This window comes from Microtus pennsylvanicus, chromosome 8 (genome assembly GCF_037038515.1).
Source record: "Microtus pennsylvanicus isolate mMicPen1 chromosome 8, mMicPen1.hap1, whole genome shotgun sequence".
Taxonomy (NCBI): Eukaryota; Metazoa; Chordata; class Mammalia; order Rodentia; family Cricetidae; genus Microtus; species Microtus pennsylvanicus.
This window is the reverse complement of record NC_134586.1, coordinates 19,960,223-19,978,647: the sequence shown is the minus strand read 5'-3', so window position 1 is coordinate 19,978,647 and position 18,425 is coordinate 19,960,223. Positions and strand designations below refer to the sequence as shown.

Genomic DNA, 18,425 nt, shown 5'->3' with positions numbered 1-18,425 from the left:
GTTTAATTATGTTAAGATGTGTTGCTGTTTTACCTTGCCTGCCTAAGACACCTGATTGGTCAAATAAAAGTTGAATGGCCAATAGCAAGGGCAGAGGTATAGGTGAAACTTCTGGGCAGGGAGACTAACAAGGAGGACAAATTCAGGATACAGGGGTGAGGGAGAAAAGAGATGCCAGGGAGTTGCCAGCCACCAATCAGCCAGACATAGAGGAGGCGGAAAAGTAGGACATACAGAATAATAGAAAGACAAAAGGCCCAAGGCAAGACGTTGATGAAGAGAAACAGGTTACTTAAGTTAAAGGAGGTAGTGGGATGTGCCCAAGCTAAGATAGAGAATTCATAATTAACAATGTTTCATGTCTTTGTTTAGAAGCTGGTTGGCAGCCCAAAGAAAATTCCAACTACACGCGTATGTTGTTAATAACATGCGTGCTCAGCTGTGCTAGGATTACCATGGTAAACAGGAGGGTCTCTCTACTGATTTGCTTCAGAACACAGTTTGCCTTATTGAGCATGTACCCCTAGACCAGACTGACCCATGTTCCCAGATACATTAATAGTATGTTTGATTAGAAACTGTCAATGTCTGATTGCCTTTGTGTGAATAACTTTTCCCATTGGTTAAAGTGGGCTTGCAGTGCTGTTTTATGGGTGTGGTGGTCTTGGGTGCTAGCAGTTTTCTAGGTGCATTGTTTAGAGAGCAGTGTGCGTGTGGACATAGCTTGTACAGGAGAGGAACCGAGGGTGTCAAGTGTGTTACCAGAAGAGAGGTATGTGCATAACTAAAATGAAGTAGGTCCCAGGGTGATTAATTGTTCCCTGTGCTTGCTGGATTCACAGGCAAATATGTTCACTCTAATTCCAAGAGCAGGGTTTGCCTAGTAGGTTCTGACTAACTCACTGTCTTCCCAGGGTATTAGTTACGTTTCTGCTGTTATGATAAATTACCATGACCAAGGAGACCTACAGTAGAAAGAGTTTATTGTTGTTTCCAGAACTACGTAAGGGTAGGAAGCTGGCAGAAAGCCTGGTGCCTGGAATAGGAAGCTGAGAGCTCATATCCTGAATCAAAAGCTGAGGCAGTATAGAAGGAGCTGCGGGCAGGCCTGCTTTTCATCCTGCCCAGATCCTTCACAGCTAGCCTTATACCCATATTAACAACACACAAATTGTATTCATTTAAACACTGCCTGGCCCATTATCTCCAGTCCCTTATTGGCTAACTATCACATATTGATCTAACCCATTTCTAATATCCATATTTTCACTTGACTGTGGCTTACCAGCATGAGTCTAACAGCTACCATCTCAGAGAGGAGAGTCATGGCGTCTGAGTCACTTCCCTTCTTCCCAGCATTCTGTTCTGTCTACTCCACCTACCTATGTCTGACCTATATGGCCAAGCAGTTTCTTTATTAATTAACCAATGAAAGCAACACATAGAAAGAAGACCCACCTACATCAAGGCAGACCAAGTTACACGTGAGACTTTCAGTCTCAAAGGCCACCTTCAGGGATACTTCCTCCAGCAAGGCTGCTGCCTACACCTCCCCCAACAGTGCCACCAACTGGAGACCAAGCGATAAAATGCCAAACGCTAGGAGGACGACATTCATCATTTAATCCACCACACCCTGGCTGGCCTTGAATTTGTGAACCTCCTGGCTCAGCCTTCCCAGTGCTGTTCACTCAGGCATAAGCCATCAAGTCCCTGTATTAAAAGCATTTTAATAATGATTTTGCAAATGGTCTTCTGTGCTGTTTGAGGATGACCTCAGACACAGAGAGTGTGGGTCACAGACTCCAGGGTAAGAACCCAGTGCTCCTCAGCTGTCTGGGCTCCTGTCCACAGAGCACTTCTCTGAAACGGCACATCAGTGTCTCTATCCTCTCTTCAGAACAAAGAAACAGAACACGGCATCTGTAGGAGTCACAGTGGTTTTAGAATCCATGCTTTGTGTCACCAACTGTGCACTGTTTGGGCCAATGGCCTAGACAGAGTGAGTGCAAAGATCCGGTGTGGGTGGTAAAGTAATTGAGGTGGATTCACCATCAGGAATCATTACACCTGATTTCAGAGACGTTTTGGTTCCTCCTGGCAGATCCACTTGTTGTCTGAAGCACAGTCCTCAGAAACCACTTTGTCCTTTGAGATGGCCATACAGCTGTTTTTTTTAGTGTCACCAGTGATTTGTAATCTGAGGAGGAAGAGAACAGCCACTCTTAGTGTTCAGAATTTTCTCATAAATGTCTTGTCATTGCTTTCCTGTGGAATTTAAAGGAAACAGTAGAATGCACAGTTGTTCAGTGTAGTAAACACAAACATAATGTTATAAACATTGATAGCAGGGCTGATTCTGAAACCTGCTGTTTCTTCACTGGCAAAGAATCCTTCCAGCAACAATGTTCATAATGATGCATAAAGCAGAGGTGGTTTGAAGAGATGGAGACCTCCTCAATCCACTACTAACACGTCATGTGACCGCCTTGTTCAACTACTAACACGTCATGTGATCTCCTCATTCCACGACTTACACATCAAGTGAAAAAAATATTTTTTGAGTGTCATTTTTATTTAATTTATAGAGTTTGGGGCTGGATATTTGGCTCAGTGGTTGAGAGTCCTGGCTGCTCCTGCAAAGAACTTGAGTTCAGTTCCCAGCATCCACATGGCAGCTCACAGTATCTGTAACTCCAGTACCAAGAAATCTGGTACCCTCTTCTGGATTCCATGGACACAGGCACTCGTGGTGCACACGCACACATGGAAGCCAAGCAAACACTTGTTTACATAAACAAAAATGAATAAATCAATCCAAATAGATAAATAGCAAAAAGCATGAGGTTATGTATAATGTACACACACACACACATATATGTATAAGAATATGCATGCACACATATATACGCACATATGAGGTTAACCAGCTAAGGTTTGAGACGGTATACGTGAATGGGTGACAACAGTTACACACAGTAGGTGCTCAATGAATGCATCCAGTATACAGAGTGAAATCACAAGGTCTAGGTCATAGAACTGGATGAAGAAAAGAAAAGAAGCTCAGCTCATGTGACTCATAGTCACGATTTCTTTCATACTCCTCCCTTAGGTTGGCAAGTATTGATTAATACATGGGTTTCAAAAATGCATGGCTCCTGTGAATTCAAGCACTAACATACAGGATCAGGGTTTACTGTGAGGCAGAGATGAGTTCTAAGCACACTCAAAGGTCTTAAAAGAAGGTGGCATCTGACAGTGGCCGGGCTCCTCATGGGTGTCCTTCCTTTGTTTAGTTCTTAGTGGAGCCCTTGAGCTTGAGATGTGAATCTGATGCCATCCTAGTGGTCAGCCTGCAATCCAGCCACGATTTCCTTGGATTCTTCCACCCTCAGGATCTGTCTTCAGTTCTCAGCATCATTTCCCTGTGGCTGATCTGTGTAGTCAAGGACTTCCTTTCACAATGCCTTTATGGTCTCCCAGGCCTTCTCCTGCTGGACTCCTGGAGAGTTCTCTGACATTCCTTATTAATCCACAAATAACCCTGTGGGGAAACTGTTACTCTCTCCCTTTCCCTTACCTGAAGCCAGGGTCAGAGAGTTAAAACAAAGGCGGGGCTTCCTTGATTGACACTTCCTACTGAGCACAGCAGCCTCCAGGCTTCTCAGTCCCTTTAGTCTAATCAGAGACATTTTGTCCTCAGAGTAGAGGACAGAGCGGCCGAGATTAATCCATTAATCCCTACATTTCACATACATTTCTCTGCTCTATGCCAACTTTTATGTTAATCAACTTGTATATTTCATAAATTTCATTACATTTTAAGTCAATCTAAATCAGCATTTTCAATTTCAATCTCATGTGTTCTGAATAACAAGAAGTACATTTTCTTGTAAGATTTGTTTGTTTATTCAAGCAAGATTAATAAACAGCTCTCCATATTCCTTCTGAAGACCTCATAGAAAGCAGTGTATATATATTTGACTGAATCCTACATATTTTGCTAATGAAGGAAATGAATATTCTGTTCTTGTTATACAAAAATTCGTGAGTTATGCTAAAATCCATAGGTTAGCTCTGAAATGTCAGGTCTCTCATTGCACAGTTACCATGGTGATCTCAACCATAAGAAAGTGACAAGACACCTAAGAGCTAATGGCTACTTTGTGAGCTACAACATACATAAATATACTTTTGATATTCAGTCTAATCACAGAGACATTTTGTCCTCAGAGTAAAGGACAGAGCAGCCGAGATTAATCTGTACACTTCACATTTCTCTACTCTATGCCAACTTTTTATGTTCAACAATTTCTCCACTTAATAAAGGCTCATTACATTTTAAGTAAATCTAAATCAGCATTTTACATTTCAATCTTTTCTGTTCTGAATAAGAAGTTCATTTTCTTGTAAAATTTGCTTAAGTTTATTCAAACAAGATTAATAAAATGATTCTCAATATCACTCCTGAAAACCTCATAAAAACGTACTGTAGAGAAATTTGACTGAATCTTACATCCTTTTGCATGAATATTTTGTTCTTGTTATACAAAAAATAATGAATTCTGTTAAAATATATAGTTTAGTTCTGAAATGTCAGGTCTCTCATTGCACAGTTACCATGACAATCTCATATAATAAGAAAGTAGCAAGACACCGAGAACAAAATGCTTCTTTGTGAGCCACACACACACAGTTATACTTTTGACTCCCGGTAGTGAAGGATAACTGTGGCAGGTGACTGGATCATGGGCGCACTAACTCCATCAAGGAATTAGCCCATTGCTGAGTTCCCACCAAACAAAATGAGGCCTCCCAGAAAGATGTAGGTCATGGTGGGAAGCAGCCTTTGAGGGCAAATCTCTGCTTCTCATCCCACCCTGGTGCTTGCTATCTCCTCTCCATCCTGCCCACCTCTAGGTGGGCAACTTTGCTGTGCACTTACAACATTTCTGCACTGCCACAGGACCAGCAGCAATGTAGCAAGATGAAGAGGACTTGAGGCCCCTGAACTGTGAACCAAAATGATTTTCCATTCTTGTTTATCTTGACTAAGGTCTGTTTTCATCACAGCTCCTCAAATAATTGTAGCTTTCACCACTCCAGATAAGCTACACTTCAGTCTGTGACAATGAGGTCGTTTCTCTCAGCTGACAAAGCTCCCTGCTGACACTGCCTTCCCTTCCCCATTCATTGTTCCTCTGCTGGCTGTGACCTGAGCTACTGGCCTCACTGCACACTAAAGCTCATTTCACCACAGCATGGAAAGGACCACTTAAGAAATTCTTTGGAAAATAAAAAAAAATGTAAGAGTGAAAAAAGCAAAGTTCCTTGGGCCTTCAGGCTCCAAGCAGGCATGTAAAAATGCGTTCTCTTTCCTAAGGAATTAGTTTAGTCTTCAGTCTTAGAAGAGTGAACTCACAAGGTCTAGATCATAGAACTGGATGAAGGGAAGAAAAGAGGCTCAGCTCATGTGACTCATAGTCACGATTTCTTTCATACTCCTTCCTTAGGTTGGCAAGTATTGATTAATACATGGGTTTCAAAAGTGCATGGCTCCCATAGTCCTGTGAATTCAAGCACTAACATACAGGATCAGGGTTTACTGTGAGGCAGAGATGAGTTCTAAGCACACTCAAAGGTCTTAAAAGAAGGTGGCATCTGACAGTGGCCGGGCTCCTCACGGGTGTCCTTCCTTTGTTTAGTTCTTAGTGGAGCCCTTGAGCTTGAGATGTGAATCTGATGCCATCCTATGTAGAAGGAGCTGTGGGCCGCTTTCTGCTACCCTCCTGGCCACTGACTAGCTTTACTCCCAAAATAACAACACACAAATTGTATTCTTTTAAACACTGCCTGGCCCATTAGTTTCAGCCTCTTCTTGGCTAATTCTCACATCTTGCTTTAACCTATATTTAGTAATCTTACTGGGAAAGATTCTAACCTACGTCCATCTTGGGCCTGAGCTTCTTCGTGTCTGGCTTCATAACGTCTGACCCAGAGCAGAGAGGCATGGCATCTGGCTCACTTCCCTTCTTCCCAGCATTCTGTTCTGTCTACTCCACCTATCTAATTTTCTGACCTATCAGGCCAAGTAGTTTTCTTTATTGAATAACCAATGAAACAACAGATTGACAATTGACCTTCCCACATCAATCCTAGTGGTCAACCTGCAATTCAGCCACGATTTCCTTGGATTCTTCCACCCTCAGGATCTGTCTTCAGTTCTCAGCATCATTTCCCTGTGGCTGATCTGTGTAGTCAAGGACTTCCTTTCACAATCCCTTTAAGGCCTCCCAGGCCTTCTCCTGCAGGACTCCTGGAGAGTTCTCTGACATTCCTTATTAATCCCCAAATAACCCTGTGGGGGAAACTGTTACTCTCTCCCTTTCCCTTACCTGAAGCCAGGGTCAGAGAGTTAAAGCAAAGGCGGGGCTTCCTTGATTGACACTTCCTACTGAGCACAGCAGCCTCCAGGCTTCTCAGTCCCTTTAGTCTAATCAGAGACATTTTGTCCTCAGAGTAAAGGACAGAGCAGCCGAGATTAATCCATTAATTTCTACATTTCACATTCATTTCTCTACTCTATGCCAACTTTTATGTTAATCAATTTGTATATTTCATAAATTTTCATTACAAATAAGTCAATCTAAATCAGCATTTTAAATTTCAATCTCATGTATTCTGAATAACAAGAAGTACATTTTCTTGTAAGATTTGTTTGTTTTTTCAAGCAAGATTAATAAACGGCTCTCAATATCCCTTCTGAAAACCTCATAGAAAGCAGTGTATATAAATTTGACTGAATACTACATATTTTGCTTATGAAGGGAATGACTATTCTGTTCTTGTTATACAAAAATTCATGAGTTATGCTAAAATACATAGGTTAGCTCTGAAATGTCAGGTCTCTCGTTGCACAGCAATGGAGCAAGATGAAGATGGACTTGAGGCCCCCTGAACTGTGAACCAAAATAATTTCCCTTTCTTGTTTATCTTGACTAAGGTCTGTTTGCATCACAGCTCCTCAAATAATTGTAGCTTTCACAACTCAGCTAAGCTACACTGCAGCCTGTGACAATGAAGTCATTTCTCTTAGCTGACAAAGCTCTTTGCTGACACTGCCTTCCCCTCCCCACTCACTCTTCCTTTGCTGGCTGTGACCTGAGCTACTGGCTTCACTGCATACTATGGCTCATTTCACCACAGCATGGAAAGGACCACTTAAGAAATTCTTTGGAAAATATAAAAAATGTAAGAGTGAAAAGAACAATGTTCCTTGTACCTACAGGCTCCAAGTAGACATGTAAAAATGTGTTCTCTTTCCTAGGGAGTTAGTTTAGTCCCTAGCTTTAGAAGTACATTGTATACATACATGCACACATACATAGATACACACACATACATACATACATACATATACACACATATATGCATGCACACAATTGACCTTGTAAAAGGCTAGTATCTTTTCATACATGGAAATTTTCAGCCACCTTTGGAGTCATATTTTCAAACGTTTCTGTTTGAAATCTTTAGTATTATTTTTAGAGTGCTGAGATAACCTGAAATGAACATTCGAGTGAGCTCCTCCAATACTCACACATCAGAACTTAAAGTGGAGCCATTTATCCATCTCCAGTTCTTGTCCGGCAACGAGAAATTTAGTCCAATCCAAAATGAATTGCCTTTTTCCTTTGCAGAGTTCTTTACAAATCTCTACAATCAAAGCAGAGGAGAGGACTTAACCCGAGCCTGTGTGCTGTGACTCATATTCCACAGCCTCCTAACATCTAGGTCAAGTGTCACCTGTGTCCGTCCTGAGTCCTCAGCACAGTTCATTCTTCCTCCCTGAGGAATCTGTGCCCAGCATTTATGATCCTAGGACACTCACCTTACATATGTAGTTATTGGCTCACATGTCCCTCTAGTCTCTCAGACTATGAGCTCCCATAACGCAAAGTCTCCACTTCCCTTACATGGGAGATCTGTTAAATCAGGAGACATTGATATAGCTACCAGAACATGATTACACATCTATTTTATAGAACAACTTACCAGTTCTTCTTCATCCTGAATGAGCAGCAAAGTGGCTCCTTTTCTAGCGCAGTCAGATAGACCTTCCTTCCAAACACTGGTCTCTTGAGAAAATTGTAGGCATTTATTTCGGTGTGGCAGCCAGTCTTTGGGGCACTTTAGCTGAATTGGACTCTCTGAAGTGAGGAGCAGACATGGTAAATTTCCACCCTGTCCCTGCTGCAGCACAGCCAGTTACACACAGTAGTTGCTTTGCTAACACACACTTTTAGTAACATGTGCTGGGACAAGGTCACTGTTATGACACATCAAAGAAATATAATCAACAAGGAATTCATTTTCGTTTCTTTCAATCAACTAGACAAAGCTAACTTTAACACAATTGTTAAAACAAATATTCTATTAGGATATTTTTAAAGTTATTGGTCTAGTATGGTAGTATTTGAGGCAGCATGGCAAAGTAGTCAATATCTCAGGCTTCAAGGTCACATAGTTTCAAAGAAGTTCCCAGCAGTATGAACTACCAGTCATTAGACCTCGATAAGTTTCTATATTGCAGTTTAATATAACATAAGACCATGGTTCTATCTTCATCAGTGAGAGCTTGAAGCCTCTGCTGATGTAAGCCCTTATAAATAGCAAATGTCAACTATTATTCTTGGGAAAATGATGCTGCAAAAATTACCTTCCTTGGGACAATGGTTTTACCCTGTAAAGATTTGTTTCTTGTACTTGTTTAATAAAATGCTGATTGTCCACTAGCTAAGCAGTAAGTAGAGGTGGGGCAACCAGGCAGGAAATGGGGGGGGGGGCAAGGAAAACAGGAGAATTCTGGGAAGAGGAAATATTCAGTCTGTAGTCGTTACCCAGACATAGATGAGAATGCCTAGCTGATGAAAGGTACCAAGCCACGTGGCTAACACAGACAAGAATTATGGGTTAAGACATAAGAATTAAAAAAAAATGTCTGAGTTAATAGGCCAACTAGTTTATGATTAATGTAGACCTATGTGTGTTTCTTTGAGACAGAAACCTTGGTCAACGATTACCTGTTGAGCTAGCCACGATCCTTGGAATATTCACTCTGCATTTTTCTATTGATGGCTTTTGTATTAAGACTCGCACTAGTAAATGAGAAAACAAACAGAGAGGATTAAATACTAAACTGAATGGTGGAATGGATGTTTTTCTTTCCACCTCAGGAAATTGTGTTATTTCAACAAAGCTGAACATATGGACCGAGGATAAAATATCAGTCACTGAGGAACCAGTTTGCAGACAGAATGTGTAAACAAAGAAGAAAAACACAGAACATGGGATTTCAGACCACACATCACATGTGATTTTAGACCACTGTTAAGCTGCGTATCATCTAAATGGCCTTACAGAAACTCTTATCTTCCCACACTAATGTCTGAATTCCCATCTTCAGAACAAATATTATCACACTGTCTCCAAGGGAGGCAGCTTTCTGCCACTGGAGTTCAGAAGCCACTTAATAAATTAAACACTTGAGCCTTTTAGTTTTCTACATTGTTGCTTATGTTACAATCATTACTTGTTTTTGTTTTTGTTTTTTAGGTTCTGGGTGGACATGTGTTGTTGGGTTCTTGGAGTCAGCTAAGAACACACACAGATACCAAATTTTCAACACAAAAGAGATTTATTAACCTGTCGGGAGCGGGGAGGGGCTGCCTTCTGATCTGGCATAGACAGCAGCAGGTGTTTTTGCAGTATTGGTTGTTGAGAAGCAAAGGGGAAATCTGTGTTAGGATGAGTTGTAAATCATGATTGGACAGGTTAAACATTGTAGCCAAATAATTAACTGTGATGGCTGGATTTTGATTTTGTGATAGTTGGATTCTGGTGCTCAGCCTCAAGAATATTCCTTGGCCAAATAAAGGAATGGACTTGTCTTGGGGACTAGTTTACAAGTGTAATCTAGCAGTTTAAAAAGTACAAAAAGTTCTCTCTAAACAAAGGGTAAAACCTGTAAGTGCCATGTTTGCCATGCATGGGTCTGCTAGAGAGCCCTTCATGTGTAATAGCCCCTAACGGCTCTCAGAAAAACTCAGAAGGACAGAAATGGGAAGCTTCTGCACTGCACATGGGACACTGTCTTGTAACTACTCATGTCATTGATCATCCCCCCAGCTCAAGGGGACCAACCACGTGAAGATGAGCTGATACCTAGAGGAACAATTCTGAAGCAAAAGCTCTCACCTCACTTACCTAAAACACTCAGTCCAATCACGGTCAAGAGAAGAAGGATGAGCCCAGCACAACTGAGTTTCAGAGCCAACCTGTGGGAATGTGGACATCGGCAGGTGTCTGTGAAGTTAAACATCTGGTTACTGCTTATGTCAGTTGAGTACATCTGGGATGAAAGTTAAAGGTGGTTTGGATTAATGTGGACAACTGGATTCAAGTAGAGGGTGGGCTGCAGATGTGAGTGTTCCTCTGCCATCTTAAAGCAGAATTCAATTTGTTAAGGGAAGAAGACACCAGAAAGTGGAAAGATCTCTCATGCTCTTGGGTAGTTAAAGTTAACATAGTAAAAATGGTAATCCTACTAAAAGCAATCTACAGATTCAATCCATCGAAATTCTTCATAGACCTTAAAAGAATACTATTCAACTTCTTATTTAAAAGCAAAAAACCCAGAATAGTGAAAACAATCCCATACATAAAAGAACATCAGGAGGCATCACAATCCCTGACTTTGAACTCTACTACAGAGCTATAGTACCGAAAACAGTCTGGTATTGTCATAAAAACAATCAGAAGTACAAATGGTGGTTTGGGAGGTCCTTCTCTCTATGTATTATTTTATTGGTTAATGAATAAAGAAATGGATTGTCCTATAGCATGGGAAGAGGAAGGTGGAATCAGGGAGATACTATGGAGCCAGCACTGGAGAGACCTGCTGAAACTTTGCTGGTAGGCCACAACCTCATAGTGATATACAGATTAATAGAAATGGGTTAAATTAAGATGTAACAGACAGTAAGAAGCTAGAGCTAATGGGTCAAACAGTGATTTAATTAATACAGTTTCTGTGTGATTATTCTGGGGCTAAACTGCTGGGAACCAACAAGCAGCCTATTAGAACAAATTGGCCCCCATGTGGCCAGCTAAATCCACTTAAAACCTGAGATAGGTTGAAAAATAATTCTAGACACAAAATTACAAAGTTTAAACATAGCTTCTTGCTGTTTACTGACAGCATGCAAATGATCCTTTAAGATTTATTGGTAGCAAAAGAAAAAAAACACCATGCTGTTTAAATGGCGGTGCTGCCAATGCAAAGCTGACTCTTTCAGGCAGGAGGTCCGGCTACAGAGCATTTGAGTAGGGCCAAGATCAAAAACACTGATGACAACTTATGCTGGAGAGGTTGTAGGGTAAAGGGAACACTTCTGCATTGCTGGTAGGAGCGCAAACTGGTACAGCCTCTTTGGATGTCAGTGTGGTGATTTCTCAGAAAATTAGGAAACAACCATCCTCAAGACCCAGCAATATCACTTTTGGGTATATATTCAAAGAATGCTCAATTGTGCCACAAGGACACGTGCTCAACAATGTTCTTAGCAGCATTGTTTGTCACAGTCAGAACCTGGAAACAACCTAAATGCCCCTTGACCAAAGAATGGATAAGGAAAATGTAGTACATTTACACAATGGAGTACTACACAGCAAAAAAATAATGACATTTTGAAATTTGCAGGCAAATGGATGGAGTTAGAACACATCATATTGAGTGAGGTAACCCAGACCCAGAATAACAATTATCATATGTACTCGGTCATAAGTGCTTTTAAACATAAAGCAAAGAAAATCAGCCTACATATCACAATCCCACAGAACGTAGACAACAATGAGGACCCTAAGAGAAACATACATGGATCTAATCTAAATAGGAAGTAGAAAAAGAAAAGATCTCCTGAGTAAATTGGGAGCATGGGGACCATGGGAGAGAGTTGAAGGGGAGGGGAGAGGAAGGGCAAAGAGGAGAGAGAAAAAAGTACAATTCGATAAAATCAATTAAAAATAAATAAATAAATAAAGCAGAATTCTATGAGCTGAATTCTGTGTTATCAACAGTTGTTTGCTCTGATAAAATAGGACTGAAAATGAATGCTCATGCATGACTCTGCATTTGCTCATTGGGTGACTCAGTCTTGGTAGAAGTAAAGATCTGTTGAAAACCACTGGGCACTGTAAATCAAAAGTCATGTTCTGTTGCAGGAATGCAGTCAGCGTGTCTCTAAGGAGCACATTCTTTTCTAAAGAGACATTTTTGATGGTCACTTTTGTGGTAATGGTGACTTTTGATGCTATGGCATGTGATTCTATTCCTGAACATAGGGTCTGCTTCACTGAGGTCTACAATGTTCTTCTCCAACTTGGATTAAAGTTATGGCATCCAAGGAGGGGCGTCTCATGAGTCCACACCATATTTTCAGTATTTCAATTGAGGTAGCCCCTCCTATTGGCTGATTTCTAAAGCCCCCTAATGGATAGATGATCTGGAAGTGAGGCTAATACCACACTACACACACAAGCACATGCACACACATGCAAACTAAAAACAACACTTTGTGCATGTAGCCTTCACAGTGCACTTCCCTTAAATATAGTACATTGATAATTGCTTTTGCTGTGGTCTGTTCTGTTTCTGAGAGAGAGTTGTCCATTAGTCTAGGCTTACCTCTAACTATCTGTGTGGCGGAAGATGACCTTGAGCTCCTCATTCTGCTACCTCCACATCCCGAGTGATAGGAATCTGTTGGGTGGCCCTGCAGCCAGATGCTGGAGTCTACCATAGCCTGGCAGCTTTCTCTAAACTTGGGAACATGGAGGACTTCCTCTTTCTCCAGTGAGATTTCCTGTTTTCTACCTTCTGCAATCAGGAGGATGTTTCTTGGCTGGGAGGACTGTCCATCTAAGAAAGCTGTCTCCAAGCCTGGAATCTTGATTTATCTTCAGCATGACCCCTGGCACAGTTTCCTGTTAGAAGCCTTTCTCCTGTTGCACTTGAGGTAGCTAAGACTTACACTAGGAACATTGCTATAGGACTCTGCTGCCACATATGAAGCTTTATGATGGGAGCATACTGCTTAATACAAATTAGGGTTTGTCCCCAAGCTCCCCAATCCTATACATTTCCTATACTCTGAAATGAAGCTATGCCAATTCATCCAAGTCATCATCTGCAGGTCTATCTCTGTTTTACTGACAGTCATCTAAACCCTGTTCTTCACTTCTGCTCCTTCCACCCTTGTGGACCAAAGAAGAGGTAGCACAACAGGATTCTATGTGTGCACCACCCACAAGTGGTCAACACATAAAGAATAAGAGACTACGAAGTTCTCTACCCTAAATGGGACATGTGTATCCCATCTCATCCCCAACCAAGGCTCAGGCAGTATCACAGAAGAGGGGCAGAAGGAGTGTAGAACCAGAAGCTGGATAACTACAAGGAAACGCCATCTTCTGGACATAACAGCGCAGTTGCCCAGATGAGCTTACACCATTTGTGAAGCTACTCACAGCTGATGGCTGCTAGGAGTGAGTCAGTTTTCTTCCAGGATACAGTCCCTGTAGTAATATGGAGCGGCGGGGCTGGGTCCCCAAATCCCCAGCCGCCTGGCTCGGCTAGCTTATGCCCCAAATAATTACACGGACACTGTATTCTTTTAAACACTGCTCTGGCCCATTTCTAATCATCTGTGTAGCGCCCCTAGGTGCGCTTACTGGGAAGATTCTAGCCTAAGTCCATCCTGGGTTGGAGCTTCATAGCGTGCGTCTTCCCTGGAGCAGGTAGCATGGCGTCTCTCTGAAGGCGTCTGCTCCGGAGAGGAGAGCTGTGGAGTCTGACCTCACTTCCTCTTCCTCCCGGCATTCTGTTCTGTTTACTCCACCCACCTAAGGGTGGGCCTATCCAATGGGCCTAGCAGTTTCTTTATTGCTTAACCAAGGAAATCAACAGATTGATATATGACACTCCCCCATCACTTCCCCTTTTTCTGTTTAAACAAAAAAGAAAGGCTTTAACTTCAACCTAGCAAAATTACATATAACAAAACAGTTATCAAGTAAAAGTTACATCAGAAACATTTATACATATAACAAAATTGACCGTAAATCTCTATCAATAAAGCAAAATCTATACTAATGCAAATTATTCATGTCTATATCATATCCCCCTTTAAATGTAAAAGAACATTTATAAACTATATTTGGGAACATGGGCGCAGTTTTTTCTCTCCAAACTGCTTCCTGCTGAATGGGGGCGTTGTTAATGATTTTAGGGTGTAACCTGTGTGCCAGGTTTATCTCAGTTGGCAGTTGAGCAAGGCAATTTTCTGAAGATGTTCACAGCAACCCTTCAGGAGGACGTGGTCCATCATACCAAATCGGAATAGAAGAAATGAACAGGGTCTCATCCTCTGTGAAAACAAAAGAAGACTCTCTCCAAAGCATCATATCCTTAGACCCAAATTCTGAAATCATACCCTCATGATATCCGTTCTGGTTCCACTTGGCAGCCCATATAATGAAATGTCTCTCTGTACTTAGCTCCTTCACAGTCAAATATTTTAAAGAAAACACAATGCACATAATCCAGACTCTCTGTGAATTTTCCATCTTTACGCGGCTTATTTTTATTTATATCTATAACTATCTGTACTCTGTCTCTTTAAAGACTTTACTTTTACTTTTTTCTTTTTAAACCATTAACTTTATTCTCTATATTCTTTTTCTTCTCTCTCCCAAGCCAACGTACATTCATCCAACAGTGTGACTCATTTAGTGGTCTGAATCTGTCCTATTGTGAATCTACAATTTTTTACTATCCAGGAGCACTTTTGATTTGCGCCTTTAAATCACTAGGCACTTAAGAATCTAAGCTGTGACATTCCTATGTTAACTTTTTGCTTTTTGAGCGTATATCTGTAGACCAGGCTGTCTTTGAACTCTCGGAGATCCGCCTGTCTCTGCCTCCCAGGCATTGGGATTAAAGGCGTACACTACTACACCTTGAACTCATAGAGATCTGTTTGTCTCTGCCTTTTAGGCACTGGGATTAAAGGCGTGTGCTACCACACCTTGAAGTCACAGAGGTCTATCTCCCTCTGCCTCCCAAGTGTTGGGATTAAAGGTGTGTACACACAACAACTCTCTTCCTTTTTTTGTTTTTTGCTTTAAGAACTTCAACTTTCAGCTTGCATATATTTTTAACACATTTTAAACCATTCAGAAATTTTCTCTGTCTTTGAATCTCTCTTTACTGTATATCTCTCTTTTTCTGACCACAAGAGCCTTTACTTTACCAAGCAATATCAGTAGGACTAAAGGCGTGGCTTTGCCGGCTGGATCCAGCCCATTCCTTAGCTTTCCAGCCTCATGGCTGATGTACAGGCTGCAGCCATGTTTATAGCCACAACTGGCATTTCAAGGTCCCTGCCAGCCAGAGAGCTACAACAGACAACACTCAAGTCCTCTCTTGGTAGCCGGCCCTCCTGCCTCAAGCAGTCAGAGTTTGCCATGGCAGGAAAGCCCAGAAAGCTGGCATTTTTAAACGGCACAGCTTTTTTCCTGCTACGGCTGAAAACCGAAAAGCATGTGTTCAGCTTTTCATCAACACTGTTTAAGTGTTTTGTGGCAGGACCTCTTAATGAGCCGCAGGGTTTTGCAGCTAAAGCTGAGTCAGGAAGCCTCTTGGGGCTACCAGGTAGGAGCGGCACTCAGCACTTTAATTCTGAGACTGAGCGTGTAGCACAGAAATTCTTTTCATCCAAGTTACATCCAAATCTGACACGCAGAGCACTGTGCAGTCTGAAAACACGTCTCTGTATGGCGGCAGGAATCCGCCATGCTCTTCCGCCTGCCTAAGCCTGATTCTGCCTTCTTCCCAGGAGCAGGCGGGGAGCTCTGAGTCATCGCACGGTCTCAGAGCACTCTCCTTCCGATCCCAAGCGGGAACACAAACATAAAGCCAGAGTTTGCACTGGCGGCACAGCCCCAGGAAGCCACGCTTTGAAATGACACAGCGTTTTTTCTGCTGCTGTTGCCGAATCAGGAAATCTCTCTACAGCACGCCACCAACAAACAGCAAAAATCTGTGTTAAATGCTCTCTCCCTTATTTTTAAGCCTTCTCAGGTTTTTTGTGGACTCAGTTAGCCACACGTCTGGGCGTCATTTGTAGTAATATGGAGCGGCGGGGCTGGGTCCCCAAATCCCCAGCCGCCTGGCTCGGCTAGCTTATGCCCCAAATAATTACACGGACACTGTATTCTTTTAAACACTGCTCTGGCCCATTTCTAATCATCTGTGTAGCGCCCCTAGGTGCGCTTACCGGGAAGATTCTAGCCTAAGTCCATCCTGGGTTGGAGCTTCATAGCGTGCGTCTTCCCTGGAGCAGGTAGCATGGCGTCTCTCTGAAGGCGTCTGCTCCGGAGAGGAGAGCTGTGGAGTCTGACCTCACTTCCTCTTCCTCCCAGCGTTCTGTTCTGTTTACTCCACCCACCTAAGGGTGGGCCTATCCAATGGGCCTAGCAGTTTCTTTATTGCTTAACCAAGGAAATCAACAGATTGATATATGACACTCCCCCATCAAGTCCCTAAGAGGTCACCTATGCTCCAGGACATGGCCTTCACCCATGCACATACTGGTAGGTTGGATTCAGTGGGAAACCAAACCCCAAACATTGAGCTGCTTAAGTCCCTTCCACTTTTACAGGTATAACAAAGACTTTCTTGTGCCTACCAAAAATAACTGGCTTCGACAACTCTTTCATATAGTTACCAAAATCCCCCACTTTTCCCAGACCCTTTGTACAGATTATAATGAAGCTCATTTGGTGACTCAAAGATTTTTTTTCTGATTAAAAAAATCTGTTACTTCAATAGTTTCTGACAAGCCTGCTTAAAAAGTTGTGATTCACATTCGTGACACAATATAGAAAGATTAAATTTAATGCATTGTGGTATTCTATAAGGAAGCTCAGTTACATCACAGAATCTCAAACTATACCATAGCCATTTTAGATTTAATTTCTGCTTCATTGTCTGTCTCTTTCCATCCACCCCAAGTCATTATATCCTTCATATTTGTCTCACTTCAGTCTTCCACATTAGTTCCCATTTCCTTCCCTCAGATTTCACATCCTCGGGAGACAGGGTGCTGATTCCACCAGTGCCTAGTGCTAGGATGCTGTGGAGCAGAGTTTTTGTGTTTGTGTTATGTAGAAGTTTGGACCAGGCAAGATGCTTCACAGCGTCTCTCTGCTAGAAGCATCCCTTTCCTTGTAGATGTAAAGCACCCTTCTTCAGGGTCTTATGACTGAAGTTGAAAAGAAGGGCTTCCATGTCTCACATTAACTAACTGACTAGAAGGGAGTGCATGAGCTTCTTATCTCTAAAGCTGTGAGCATCTACTCTCTTCAGCATGGACAGACAGCTGCTCACCTTCAAAGCAACAACAAAACTGTAAGAGGAAACCGTAACTCTCGAAGATATTCAAATGCCAGAAGGAGAAATAAAGCTACTGACCTGAGGGACGAGATGGAGGCGATGCACACAGAGGCCCTGGAGTGGGGTCTTCTACCTTGTAGCAGACCCTTGGTGTGTCCATTGCGAATGGGAGATGTGACACTGAACTGGTGAACAGCAATAAACTCCTACTTCCGTAAGTGAAATGATCAAAGGGACATGCCTCGTGAATGCTCTGATGTGTGTGTCCACACCCACTCACACTTGCCTCTGAGGGTTTCTCCATAGTTTTGATGTAAGTGTCTGTCCTGCCCACACAGCTTACACATTATTGTCTTTTTAAATTTTTCTTTATTCTTCTCTCATACAATAGATCCTGAATGAAGTCTTTTCTTTGTCCTTTCTTCTCAGTCTCTGCCTGCCTCCCCTTTCCCTGTCTTCAGTTCCCTTCAGAAAAGAGCAAGCTCTTAGGGATATCAGTGAATGCAGGATAACAACAAGTATTATGAGTAGACATAAATCCCCATATCAAACCTTGATGAGGCAACCAAGCAGGAGGAAAGGATCCCAACAAGCAGGTAAAAGAGTTGGGGTGTCTGGAGACCCCAACTCCCACTGTTCAGAGCCCAACGAAAATCCTAAGCTTGTATGCGCGGGGCCTAGTGCAGACCCATGCAGCCTCTCTGATTGCACTTCAGTCTTTGTGAGCCTTTGTCAGTCCTGTTAGTTGATTCTGTGGGCCATGTCTTCCTGGTCTCCTCTACCCTCTGGCTCCTACAGTCATTTCCTGTGGGGTTCCTGAACTCTATCTAATTTTTGACTGAATGTCTCTGTATCTGTTGTCATCACATGCTATTGTGTTAAGAAGGTCTAGCATGTGGTCTCTTTTTCT

The 18,425-nt window shown here is 42.2% G+C and overlaps 1 protein-coding gene across 1 annotated transcript; it reads right to left on the bottom strand.

The window, feature by feature from the left end:
- Positions 1–964: 964 nt before the first annotated feature.
- LOC142855970 (killer cell lectin-like receptor subfamily B member 1A) lies at positions 965–17,747 on the bottom strand. The gene is given in 7 exon segments (XM_075982651.1): positions 965–2,081; positions 2,083–2,200; positions 7,601–7,716; positions 8,056–8,210; positions 9,084–9,158; positions 10,267–10,365; positions 17,594–17,747. Coding segments are annotated over 7 exon segments (672 nt in total). The 5' UTR covers positions 17,676–17,747; the 3' UTR covers positions 965–2,054.
- Between the last annotated feature and the right edge of the window lie 678 nt (positions 17,748–18,425).